Raw genomic sequence first — 13,487 nt, forward strand, 5'->3', positions numbered from 1 at the left:
TTCTAGGGGAAGGAGTAGAGGGAAGGAGGGGGAAATTTGGAAAAGTGAATACAAGGGATAATGTTGTTTAAAAAAAAAAATTACCCATGCATATGTACTGTCAAAAAATTATAATTATAAAATTAATAAATTAAAAAAAGATAATAGCAAAAAAGTTATGATTATAAAATTTAAAAATAAATAAATTAAATTATTAAAAATAAATAAATTTTAAAAAGAGAATAGCAAAAAAGTTATGATTATAAAATTTAATCAAAAATCAAAACAAAGCAAATCACAAAGCAAAAACAAAAACAAATAAACAAATAAAAATGAATTTTATCTAACTTTTTATTGATTTTGCAGGCCTTGCTCATACTTCTATGAATTCAATGAGATGTGTTCCTATCCAATAAAAATATCAGATGATTGACCAGATTAGATCAATTAATTGCATCAATCAGCTTCCACCTTACAAAGTACACTGAACCTTCCATCCATCTATTTTCATTCTGTCTTCAAGAATTGCTAATATGGGGGCAGCTAGGTGGCGCAGTGGACAGAGCACCAGCCCTGAATTCAGGAGGACCCGAGTTCAAATGTGATTTCAGATACTTAACACATCCTAGCTGTGTGATCCTGGACAAGTCACTTAACCCCAGACTCAGGAAAAAAAAAAAAAAAAAAAAAAAGAATTTCTAATATGAGTGCTCACTGAGTGTTTTCAGGGCTGCTCATCTACCTGTGGTGTCCACTTGCCACCCAACTCTCACCTGTGCAGTGACCACACTCTCAGCAGACAGGCTAAACTAGGTGAAGGATAACAACGGATTTCAAATACATCAGTGAAGTAGAGGGATGTCTACACCAAACAAAGTTCAAACAAAAATAACAGCAGCCTTAGAGAATCAGGCCTATGATTTCCCTATTCCAAATTTCAATACTTCAAGTACTCAAAGACAATGACAATCTCCTCTGCTAAGCCTTTAAATCTCCAGTTCCTTCAATTGATCTTTATCTGGCTCAGCTCCCAGAATTTTCTTCATCCTGGCTAATTTTTTCTAGATTTGGTTTAGTTTATCAAACTTCTTTCTGGAATAAAACCTCATAACTGAACCCAATGGCCAGAGTATAGGCTATCAGGACTGTCAACTCCCTTCTCCTGGACACTAGATTTTTCTTAAAGTGGACTAAAATCACATTAGTTTCTTGGGGTACCTAGTCATCTTGGGTTTTGCAGTTTGCAAAAAAGATTTTTTTCCAGGTGGCTATCACTTAATAATGTCTCTCTCTTTCTGCACTTTTCCAGTTGATTGCTTGACTCAAATGTAAAACTTTTCATGTAGCAATATTGAATTTTTATCTTCTTAGATTAGGCATTTATTTCTGAACTCTCAAAGCTGGAGCATACCCCTAGCAGGTTTTGGACTTCAAAATTCACCTGGAAATTAGCCAGGAAGACACAACCTCTGCCTAACGTGACAGTAAATGGAGCCCTAAATTGGGAATCAAGAAGCAACTTTACAGTTTAAATCTTGGTTGACTGAACTAAAATTGAAAGTTGGGCCAAAGTATGAAAAAGCAGGGATCCAGATGGGCTCTGGATGTACTCATGTGTAATATTTTATGTATATTATATATATAATATAATTGTACTCGTTTATAATAATCACCTGTATTTTCTCTTTAAATGACCTCAGAGGAAGGTATTATATCAATATAGGTTGATATATAACTTTATACCTACCTTAAGCATTAACGCTCCCCACCTCCACCACCTTTTACACAAAAAGGAACCCACTTCTCTGCATTTAGAGAAAAAACATAGTTTGTTTCTGAGTCTATTCAGTGGCACCGGTTATAATATAATATAATACTGGTTATAATTAAGTATGTTCTTGGGCAACTAGATGGTGGATACAGTATTGGACCTGGGAGAGAGGAAAACTCATCTTGGATTCAAATTTGGCCTCAGCCACTTACTAGTTGTTTGGCTCTGGACAAGTCACTTAACCCCATTTGCCTCAGTTTCTTCATCTGTAAAATGAGCTGGAGAAGGAAAAGAAAAATCACTCAGTGTCTCTGCCAAGAAAACCCCAAATGGGATCACAAAGAATTGTGGACATGACTAAAAAGACTGAACAATAGTCATAATCCTATTGATAAAATAAGTTAGACTGAAGTTTATTTTGTTACACCATGTCTCATCTTTTATTTTCGTTTATACATCATCATTCATTTTTTTAAATCCCATCTTTTTTTTTTTTTTTTTTATCCCAAGGAAGAATAATTTGAGCAATCATGGAATTTCAGATATTATGGAATTATATATAATGGAACATAGCTATTATAGAAAAATCTTGGAATTTTAGATACATTAACTGATCCACAAATTTCACATTTTCTCTTCTATGCAACCCTTTTAATTCAAATATTCTGCGTCCTAAGGGCCCGCTCAGTCTTGACATTTTGGGTTCTAAAGACCTTTCCAGCTCTGACACCATCATCTAAGGTCCCTCCAGATCTGACATTCTTTGTTTTAGGCTCCCTCCCAGCCCTGACATTCTATGAATTATGGTCCTTTCTAGGTCTGACATCCTAAGAAGACATTGCCATTTTCTCAGGTTCATTCCTCATGTAGCTTAAGATTCAAGTTTCCTGAAGCCTCAGATAGTCTTAGAACTGAAAGAAGAGAAAGTGTTAATGTCCTTGCAGGGACCTCTGCCTCTGGAGAGATGAAAGATGGTGCCATTTTTTTTCTGTCCTCATCATCTTGACCACACAGCTGTCTAGTATCTTGTGGGCCGTCCTCCCCAACTATTTCCACATGATTCTGTCTTCTGTAGCCAGAAGGGAGCTCCAAGTCCAGAGGGGGATCATTTTCTCCACCCATTTGTCTTTCTTTGTTGTCTGGGATCCCCTTGGGGTCCTCAAGGTTCAGTAGTTTGACCTCAGAGCCCACTTCAGGCTCCACTTTGGGAGAACTGACCTCAATAATCAATAATTGCTCCCTTAGGCCAACATCTTCCACTGGGTTTGAAGATCCTGCCCATGGTCTGACCTATGAAAAGAACAGAGAAAATAACAGGGAAAGTCATAAACTCAATCTTTGGTCTCTTCACCCAAGACACAAGTAAGCCAGTCATGAAAGGCCAGCTCCAATCTTTTCACTTTTCTCCATCTGTCTCTGGAAACATTCTCTTTCAGAGAATTTTCTTGGATACAGATGAGAGCTGGTATTAGGCTTGGTTAGCTCTAGAGTTCTCTAGGACAAAGCTTCTTAACCTTTTTCCACTTTCAATTCCTTTTCTCCTGAGAAATTTTCACATGACTCCAGATATATGGATTTATAAAATAGGCATACAAATAAAATATTTATTGACAATAAACTATAATTTTATGACTCCCCCAATCCAATTATGAAATCCCATATGGGGTTGTGAACCATAATTTAAGAAGCTTTATTCTAGATAATCTGAGAATCTCACTAATTGTCATTCTCCAGAATCAGCCAGAAGAAAGGAATTCAGATAATGGTCATATGGATATGGAAGGATAGAAGAATTAACTATTGTTTGATCTTAGACAAGTATCTTTCCGTCTCTCCTGGCCTCATTTCATCCAATTTGCAAAATGGGGATTAAAAATATTTTTAAATGTTTAATATTTTTATTTTCCAAGTTACATGTTTTTGTAATATTTGTAATATTAACTTCCAGATTTTCTCTCTTTCTCCCCAATCCCACCCCATTAAGAAAATACATGTGAAATTAAGCAAACCATTTCCATAAAAGTCATGTTGCAAAGGAAAACATAGATCCCCATTACATAAAAAGAAAACTCCCAAGAAAAATAAAGTTTGTTTTGTTTTGTTTTTAAAGAGTACCCTTTAATCTGTATTCAGAAATAATCAGTTCTTTCTTGGGGAATGGATGGCATTTTTCGTCAAAAGTCCTCCAAAATAGTCATAGATCATTATAGAGCTGAGAACTGTAAATTCATTCACAGTTGATCGGGATAATAATTCTTACAGGGCCGCTAGTGGAGTCTAATCACATATCTGACCATGTTACCACCAACTCAGTAAACTCCAGTGGCTTCATATTGCCTCTAGGATCAATCAATAGCTTTTTAAAGTCCTTCTGAACCTCGTCATCTGTGTGTACACATGCTTCTGCACTTGTTTGCATATAAAGACTGTCCTAAAATTCTTAGAGCATTTTAAAGTTTTAATAGCTTAAAGCTATAACTCATATTTTTCAGTGCACATGTACCTACATACAAGTAAAAGGGCAGAATCAGAACCTGTACTTTTTTAAAAATTGATTTTATTTCAAAAATTTTTACATAAAAATTTCAGTAAAATTGAATAAAGTAAAATGATTTTTAAGCAGTAAAATCAATCTTATCAGCAATAGTATGAGACTGAAAGAAATTTGGAGGTAATCTATTCTGGAATTAGGACTTGTGTGATTTTATCAGTGAGGGAAACTTCCTTTCCTAATTCTTTGAGTTCTTAAACTTTTTTCACTCGTAACCCCTTTCACTCAACAAACTTTCACATGACCCCATCTCAAATCTGAGCCACAGTGTTTTTTGGCAGCATTTGTGCAGGCAGTGCAAAGTACGTGATGCAACACAAGTTAGCGCTGCCAGAAACACCTTAGATTCATTATGCATTTGATTTTGAATTAATTTTCGATCTTTGCATTCAGAAACATTTTACTGGTGCCAAATTTTTCGTGACCCCCCACATTCAGTTCTGAGACCTCATGTGGGGTCAAGACCTACAATTTAAGAAGTTTTGTCTTAGATGACCCAGAATGGTAAGAGAGTGACTAATCATCACATAATTAGACTTAAAACTCCCTCAATCTTTCTAGGGGCTTTCTAATCCCAGAACTGTGTTGTTTCTCAGGCAAGGGGAATGATGAGAAAAAAAGGTGAGAGAGGTAGATGGGAGCTGGAATGAAATTTTTTTAAAGGTTTTTTGGGGATAGGGTTAAATGACTTGCCCAGAATATGTACGATTAAATTTGAATCCTCGTCCTCCTGACTCCAGGGCCAATGTTCTACTTTATCACCTGGGTGTCCCTTGAAGGTCAAATGGTAAAGGGCTTTTAATACCGGTCTGAGGAGTTTGAATCTGACCTTAGAAGATCTAGAGAATCCTAATTTTTTTTTTTTTTTTTTTTTTTTTTTTAATCACAGGAAGCACTTTAAGAAAATTACTTTTGCAGTTAAATGGAAGCTGGACTGGGGTGGAGAGAGAGAGACAAAAGCCAGCAGGCTTTGGGAACAAAGTCCTGGTCACAGATGGAGAGGACCCAGGCTGGAGCCATCACAGTGTCAGAGAGAAGAGGGAATCTAGGAGAGATGTTGCAGATGAAGGCTTGAACAGATTGGACCCTCGATTGAATATGGGAGGGGAGGAAGAAGGAAGAGTTAAGGAAAGCTTCAAGGTTAGGAACCTGGGTCAGAAATAAGGAGTTTGCCATCCCTGACAAACTCATAAAGAGCTCAGTCATCTGTGCCATAAGACATCAATGAAGAATAACAGTACAGTACTATTGTAATGGGCAGCTAAGTGGTGTAGTGGAGAGTGCTAGACTCCTTCCTCTTCCTGAGTTCAAATCTGACCTTAGACACTTACTAGCTGGGTAAGTCATTTAGTCTTGTTTGCCTCAGTTTCCTTATCTGTAAAATAAGCTGGAGAAGAATGACAAACCACTCTGCTAAGAAAACTCCAAATAGGATCATGAAGGGTCAGATATGACCCAAAAAACGATTGTAAAAGGAACTTACCAGCTTCATATCCTCTGCAAGGAACTTAGTTGCACTGCTTATAGAGGGATTGGGTAGAGGTGGACACAGGAAGATTTTCACCCTGTGGGACCAAGATGAGATTTCAGTGATACTCACATTCTCAAGGAAATACAATGGTCAACAGAGCAAAAAGAATCTTGAGTTACCTTTTTAGGACAAAATATACAGGAACGGCCACGAGGACTATGGCTGCAAAAATTAACACGCACAGCAGGAGAAAGGGGAATTTGTGAGCCGGTTTTCGATCTAGGGAGAAATAGATTTCTGGTTTGGGAAATGATCTCAAGGGAACCCAAGGTAAATGAGAATCTAGGGTAAATGAGACTTGACTTGAATCTTAGAAGAGTTTCAAAATTCTAGAGAATGGGATTCTATTTCTCATCTGGCATCATCACATGGTGTGGATTTCATTTTTCATCTCTAAATTGAGGAATTTGGATTATATAAAGTCTAAGGTCCTTTCCCCCTACCAATATTCCATGTTCCAAGATCGCTTTCAGATCTGTTATTTTACATTCTAAGGTCCCTCCCAGCTCTGGCATCCTATATACACAGAACTCTGGACTTGGGGTAAGGAAGACCAGACTGCAAAGCTTTCTCCAGACATTTATTAATTATGACCTTGGCAATTCAGTTAACAGCTCTCAAACCTCCATTTCTTCCTTTGTAAAATGAAGTAAATAATTGTACCTGTCTCCTAAGGTTGTATTAAAGATCAAATGAAATAATATTTTTGTTTGTTTTTCTGTTTTTTGCTGAGGCTGGGTTTAAGTGACTTGCCCAGGTCACACAGCTAGAAAATGTTAAGTATCTGAGACCAGATTTGAACTCGGGTCCTTCTGACTTCAGGGCTGGAGCTCTATCCACAAAATGAAATAATATTATGATGTATTTTCCAAGTCTTAAAATACTACATAAATACTAGCTAATTTTAACTATTTTCTAAGGTCTTGCCTAGCTCTGGTGTTCTATCTTGATAGAATAGACCATCCTCCAAATTTGGAATGAATTCTTTCCCATTATACCCTTCCTCTCCTAGTCCCCAGTCTGTTGAAAATCCTTCTCTTCTTTTAAAACCCTTTAGAAGGATCCTTCATTTCAATTCAAATCTTTGTCTCTAAGACTTTGCTTTGTGAGTAGATGAAAAAAGGGGAGGGGGGTGCCATTGTGGAAAGCTCACCAAGCTTCTGATTCCAACTTTGCTACTTGGGAACTTTGTGACTTTGGGAAAAGTTCCTTCCCCCAGCTCTCATTTCCCCTGCTACAAAATGAAGATACCTTTCCCCTGCCCAACCTCAAAAGGAAAGTGGTTAATTTACTTTAAAATACCCTGTAAATAGGAACCAGTAGTATTATATTAGGGAAATGGTAAGTGGCTCTTTCCTGAGTATGTGTACATATTTGTATATTGTGAGATGTAGAGATTACAAGCACAAATGGGATAGAAAAGATGCCAAGAAGATTTTCTAGGGTCCTTTTATTTTCTAACAACGGGATGCCTAATGTGGAAAGAATAGGCTAACCTAATTTAAATCTCAGGGGCTCACTCCATGCCCCAAAGGTGGTTGTTGTGATTCCTCGAATCTTAATGGTGTAGAAAGCATCCTCACTCAGGTTGCCTATTGTGTACTCTAAGGCAGAAGCATTCACATCATAACCTGTTTAAAGATATAAGACAAAAATAAGTCCCCTGGTATATAATTTCAAGTCCCCATCCACCCATCCAGTCTTTCAGCAACTTGGCACAGTGTTCCACAGGTTAGTCTTTTTGCCCAGAAGGCTTATCAGGATGGCAGGAGAGACTGGAGGAAGCTAGGTAAGAAGCCAAGAGCAGGATAAAACTAAGATAGAAAAGCAGGGACCAGACCCCACCCCATGGTACAGCAAAACAAACAGACCTGGAGGGCAGGAGAGGGTCAAGTATCCAGGAGTCAAGGAATATGGAAACAGCTAAAATCAAGGTGAATCAGCAGGCAAGCAGGCAAAGCATAACAGATGCAAAGGTAACATGGGACAATAGAAAGAGAGGCATTTCGTAAATTATAAAGTAATCTGTATAAATGGTTATCTATAAACGCAGATAATATCAGAGCTGAGAGAGCCCTTAGAACACAGAATGTCAGAGACGGAGGTCAGAGCTGGAAGGGTTCTTAGAACCCGGGATGTCAGGGCTGGGAGGGCCCTTAGAACCCAGAAGGACAGAGATTGGAGGGGCCTTAGAATATGGAGTTAATCAAGACAATAACATGGAGAATGTGAACCCTCAGAATAGAGTTTCTAGGGGATAATACAGACATGACAGGACAGGCCCTTGAGGTACAGACCATAAAATGTACTGACAGGCAGGTGTTAAATATAGTTTCCAACTTACAGATGGTTTTATTGTTGGTTTCATCCCAGCAATAGATGACATATTTCTTCAATACTCCTGGGCACTTGCTGAGTGGGGAAGGATTCCATTCCAGGGTTACTTCATGGGCTATTATTCTCTTCACTTTGAAGTAATTGGGCCCAGCTTTCAAAACTGAAAAAATTATTATTATATTTATGACTACTTTTCACCTCTTGAAAACTGGGTTTCAGAAGCTGCCCTCTCACCTCTGCTAATATATATATATATATAATATTTATATTTATCTTACATCTGTCTCTCTCTTTTTTTAGTTCAACATGTTACATTCACCCAGTCACGGTGAATGTAAGTAGCTACTGAGGGTTACAGGAATGGATGAATCATCCTATACCTCAGCAAGCTTACAATCCGATATTATAGAATAAGTCATAAAGAAACATGTTGAACTAAAAAAAGAGGTGGGGTGGTGGTGGATGAAGGACATAGGAGAGAGACAGATGTAAGATTGTGAAGGTGTTGAGTAGGGAAAAACCTTTCAAGAAAGGGAGCTCTAGGGAAGGCTTCCTAGAGGAGGTTGCCTTTGATTTGGGTCAAAAAGGATGAGGTAGGGGAGAACACAGGTTTGATTGACAAATGCATGGATACATAGACAAGTCCCTCCTCCTTCCTTAGCTTCAGTGTCCCCTAAAACTGGGAGGTGAGACTAGGTCACAACTTCTTATCTAGAGTCCACAGACTCCCCTGAATGGTTATATTCAGTTTTGCTGGGTAGTTGTATTTTTATTGTAATCCAAGCTCCTTTGCATTCTGGAGTATCTTATTCCAAGCTCTCTGATCCTTTAATGTAGAAGCTGCTAAATCCTGCATAATCCCAACTGTGACTCCTCAATATTTGAAGTGTTTCTTTCTAAGCACAGATTTACAGAGGATCCATGGATAGATTCCTGAGGGTCCATGAAATTGGATGAGGGAAAGTTTAGAACATCCTCTAAGAATCAGGATTTTGTTGAATTCTTTTTTTCTAATGTTCTATTTACTTTTTAAATTTCTCTTATTTGTTTTGTGATTTGATTTGTCTAAATCTGAGAGTGCAAGGTTGAGATCTCCCACTATTATAATTTTACTGTCTATTTCTTCTTGCAACTCTTAACTTTTCCTTTAGAAAGTTAGATGCTATACCACTTGGTACATATATGTTTAGTATTAATATGGCTTCATTGTTTATGCTACCTTTTAGCAGGATATAGTTTCCTTTCTTATCTCTTTTAATTAGATCAACTTCTGCTTTTGCTTGATCTGAGATAAGGATGGCTACCCCTGCTTTTTTGGCTTTTCCTGAAGCATAATAGATTCTGCTCCATCCTTTAACCTTTACTCTGTATGTATCTACCTGCTTTAAGTGTGTTTCCTGTAAACAACATATTGTAGGGTTCTGACTTTTGATCCAGTCTGCTATCCTTCTCTGTTTGATGGGAGAGTTCATCCCATTCACATTTACAGGTAAAATTACTAATTCTGTATTTCCTGCCATCATATTATCCCCAGATTATGCTTTTTCCCTTGACCCCCTGAACCCCTTCCCCAATATTTAATTTGTAGACCCCACTTGTGATGTGCAGCCCTCCCTTTTTTTTTTAGTATCCCTCCCCCCTCCTTCCAAGTCCCTTCCCTTATTCCCCTTTTCCTTTTTCCTTTTCCTCTCCCCCTTTTTAATGAGGTGAGAGAGGAATTCTTTTTTTTAAATGATTATGAAAAGGGATCTTTTCCAGACTGCCAGAAGGACTGATGGTACAAAGTTAAATGTGTCTTGGCTAGTAAATCTCTAAGCTCCCTCTAGGTTTGACTTTATAAACTGAAATTCTGCTGCTTTGGTATCTGGTTCCAGAAATCTCCAAATTTTCTAGATCCATCTGGATCCCAAGACTTAATTTCTTCTTTGGAAGATAAGTATACACACTTACCATCCCCACTGAAATGGTACACAGAGAAGACAGTGACCCAGGAATAAGGGTTGTGAGGTTTGTCTGAAGCATAAATATTAATCCGGTAACACTTTCCAAGGTCCATGATTCCAAAAGCTTTATTCCAGCTATATGTCACTGTTGGAGAAAAGAACAATATCAGAGTCAGGAGATATTTGTCAATCATTCAGAAAACAGCATCTATGAGCAGGGGCCTGGGCTGACTTTGCATTGGTGCTGACCAAAGAAAATAAGGTATAATCCCAGGAGGCAGGGCCAAGATGGTGGAGCAAAAGCAGTAAAAAGTAAAAGCACCTGAGCTTTCCCACAAACCCAAATACAACTCAAAAAGTCCGAATACTTTTAAATAATGACCCTAAACAAATTTTAGAAGAGCAGAACCCATAAAAAATAAGATGGAGTGAAACAATTTTTCAGCCCAAGAATAATTAGAAGGTTGACAGGAAAAGTCTATTGCACTAGAGGTGAGAGTGGATCACAATATAATGCAGGTTCAGCTCATGCAGACCCTAGCCCTGGGAATCATTGAATCAGCAGTGGCAATGGCTACTTCCAGGGTTCTCAGTCCACAAACTGTAAAGGGGTCAAACAATTGGACAAAAGAAGTACAGGAGTCTATTTGTTGGGGTGAATAAGATGCCAACAAAAGATCAGGTCCTTGATAGATAAATGGACCATAGAAAGGGACACTGACAGAAAAGGACAGAAAGCCCAGAAGTGAGTCTTCAAAGGGCTATCGAACCCTTTGATCTAGCAGTGTCTCTACTGGGCCTGTATCCCAAAAAGATTAAAAAAAAAAAAAAAAAAAAAAAAAAGAGGGAAAAGGACCCATATGTGCAAAAATGTTTATAGCAAACCTTTTTGACGTGGCAAGAAGCTGGAAACTGAGGAGATGTCCCTCTTTTGGGGAATGGTTGAATAAGTTGTGACAAATGAATGTTATGGAATATTATTGTTCTATAAGAAATGTTCAGCAGAATGAATACAGAGAGGCCTGGAGAGACTTACATGAACTGATGCTAAATGAAATGAACAGAACTAGGAGAACATTGTACATAGCAAGAAGAAGATTATGTAATGATCAATTGTGATGGACTTGGCTCTTTTCAACAATGAGGTGATTCAAGGCAATTCCAATAGACTTGGGATGTAAACTGCCATCAGCATCAAGAATCTATGGGGACAGAATGTGGATCACGCCATAGCATTTTCCCTCTTATTGTTGTTGTTTGCTTGCTTTTTTCCCCTTTCTCGTTTTTTTTTTTTTTTTTCTTTTTGATATGATGTTTCTTGTGCAGCATGATAAATGTGGAAATATCTTTAGAAGAATTGCACATTTTAAGCTATACTGGATTACTTGCTGTCTAGGGGAGGAGGGTAGGAGAAAAGGAGGGAGAAAATTTGGGACCCAAGGTTTTGTAAAAAAAAAAAAAAAAAATGTTGAAAACTAGCTTTGTGTGTATTTTGAAAATAAAAAGCTATTATCAAAATTAAAAAAAAAAATTAAATGGGCCTCTGTTGAATTTAAGTAGGCTTTAAGTTGGCTTTTCTTGCAGTTGAATTCCCACAATTACTGTATCCAATCCAATCCAATTACTAATCCAATCCAAATCAATTCCCAAGATTATTTATCTCCTATAAAAGTATCTACTAATCCCCTACTTTGATAACACCTTTTTGGAATTTAGCCCACCAGGCAATGGCATGATAATAAAATCTTTGCCTCTATTTAGAGATGGTTTAAAACTATAAATTCTTTTGAGAACATTGCAACATTGGCCCAGGACCCCAATATTTTTAGGGTTCAGTCCCTGCATCATATTATATTTTCTAGCACCAAGGCAAGATCCTATTGCTTTGCTCAAACTCAAATCCTGAGTGGCAGTCCGAAGGTGAGGAGGGACACTAGCACACCAGAGCTTATGATAACGATGGAACAAGGACCCGTCACTGTTCAAGGACAGAAAAGAGACCAGAGAACAGGCTAGGAGAATAGCAGACATCTCTCCTTAGATCATAACACCTTGGAAGATCTCTACAAGTATCTCTTTTTTTTATTTTATTTTATAATTATAACATTTTTTGACAGTACATAAGCATAGGTAATTTTTTACAACATTATCCCTTGTACTCCCTTCTGTTCCGAATTTTTCCCCTCCTTCCCTCCACTCCCTCCCCTAGATGGCAGGCATTCCCATACATATTAAATATCTTATAGTATATCCTAGGTACAATATATATGTGCAGAATCGAATTTTGTTGTTGTTGTTGTTGCAAAGGAAGGATTGGATTCAGAAGGTAAAAATAACCTGGGGAGAAAAACAAAAATAATGTTAACAGTTTACACTCCATTTCCCAGTGTTCCTTCTCTGGGTGTAGCTGATTCTGTCCATCATTGATCAATTTGGAATTGGATTAGCTCTTCTCTATGTTGAAGATGATATCCACTTCCGGATATCTTCAATATAAAGAAGATCCAACTCACTTCCAGTTGATCAATGATGGACAGAAACAACTACACCCAGAGAAGGAACACTGGGAAGTGAATGTAAATTGTTAGCACTACTGTCTATCTACCCAGGTTACTTATACCTTCGGAAGCTAATACTTAATGTGCAACAAGAAAATTGGATTTACACACATATATTGTATCTAGGTTTTATTGTAACACATGTAAAATGTATGGGATTGCCTGTCATTGGGGGGAGGGAGTGGAGGGAGGGAGGGGATAATTTGGAAAAATGAATACAAGGGATAATATTATTAAAAAAAATACTCATGCATATATACTGTGAAAAAATTCTAAATAAATAAAATTAAAATTAAAAAAAAAAAAGATATCCACTTCCATCAGAATACATCCTCATATAGTGTTGTTGTTGAAGTGTAGAATGATCTTTTTTGGTTCTGCTCATTTCACTCAGCATCAGTTCCTGTAAGCCTCTCCAGGCCTCTCTGAAATCATCCTGATGGTCATTCCTTACAGAACAATTATATTCCATAATATTCATATACTATAACTTATTCAGTCCTTCTCCAATTGATGGGCATCCGCTCAGTTTCCAGTTTCTGGCCATTACAAAAAGGGCTGCCACAAACATTCTTGCACACACAGGTCCCTTTCTCTCCTTTATGATTTCTTTAGGATACAAACCCAGTAGCAACACTGCTGAGTCAAAGGATATGGTGCATCTTTCATCTTAAGAGAAGCAATCTGGTCCCAGTGGAGAGAGACCCTAACTCGGTCACTGATTTATTGTGAGAAATGTGAGTACTCAGTACTTATTGTGAGACTCAGTAAGATTAGCTGTAAAATAAGACCAACAATCCCTCCCTGCCTATTGTTC

At 37.7% G+C, this 13,487-nt stretch overlaps 1 protein-coding gene across 3 annotated transcripts in view; it reads right to left on the minus strand.

Annotated features, from left to right (window-relative positions):
* Positions 1-691: 691 nt before the first annotated feature.
* Positions 692-13,487, minus strand: part of IL12RB1 (interleukin 12 receptor subunit beta 1) — a 34,636-nt gene continuing 21,840 nt past the window's right edge. The window contains exons 11-17 of one of the 3 annotated variants that reach the window (XM_074302416.1): positions 10,120-10,257; positions 8,177-8,329; positions 7,329-7,463; positions 5,952-6,051; positions 5,785-5,866; positions 2,969-3,040; positions 692-2,028 (exon numbers count right to left, since the gene is read on the minus strand). In XM_074302416.1, the coding sequence (XP_074158517.1) occupies positions 1,951-2,028; positions 2,969-3,040; positions 5,785-5,866; positions 5,952-6,051; positions 7,329-7,463; positions 8,177-8,329; positions 10,120-10,257 (758 nt within the window). In that variant the 3' untranslated portion in view covers positions 692-1,950. Of the gene's footprint in view, positions 2,029-2,199; positions 3,041-5,784; positions 5,867-5,951; positions 6,052-7,328; positions 7,464-8,176; positions 8,330-10,119; positions 10,258-13,487 lie in introns of those variants that run through there. The other 2 variants (XM_074302408.1, XM_074302423.1) reach the window with 2 other exon arrangements.

Source organism: Sminthopsis crassicaudata, chromosome 1, assembly GCF_048593235.1.
Source record: "Sminthopsis crassicaudata isolate SCR6 chromosome 1, ASM4859323v1, whole genome shotgun sequence".
In the NCBI taxonomy this organism is placed as follows: Eukaryota; Metazoa; Chordata; class Mammalia; order Dasyuromorphia; family Dasyuridae; genus Sminthopsis; species Sminthopsis crassicaudata.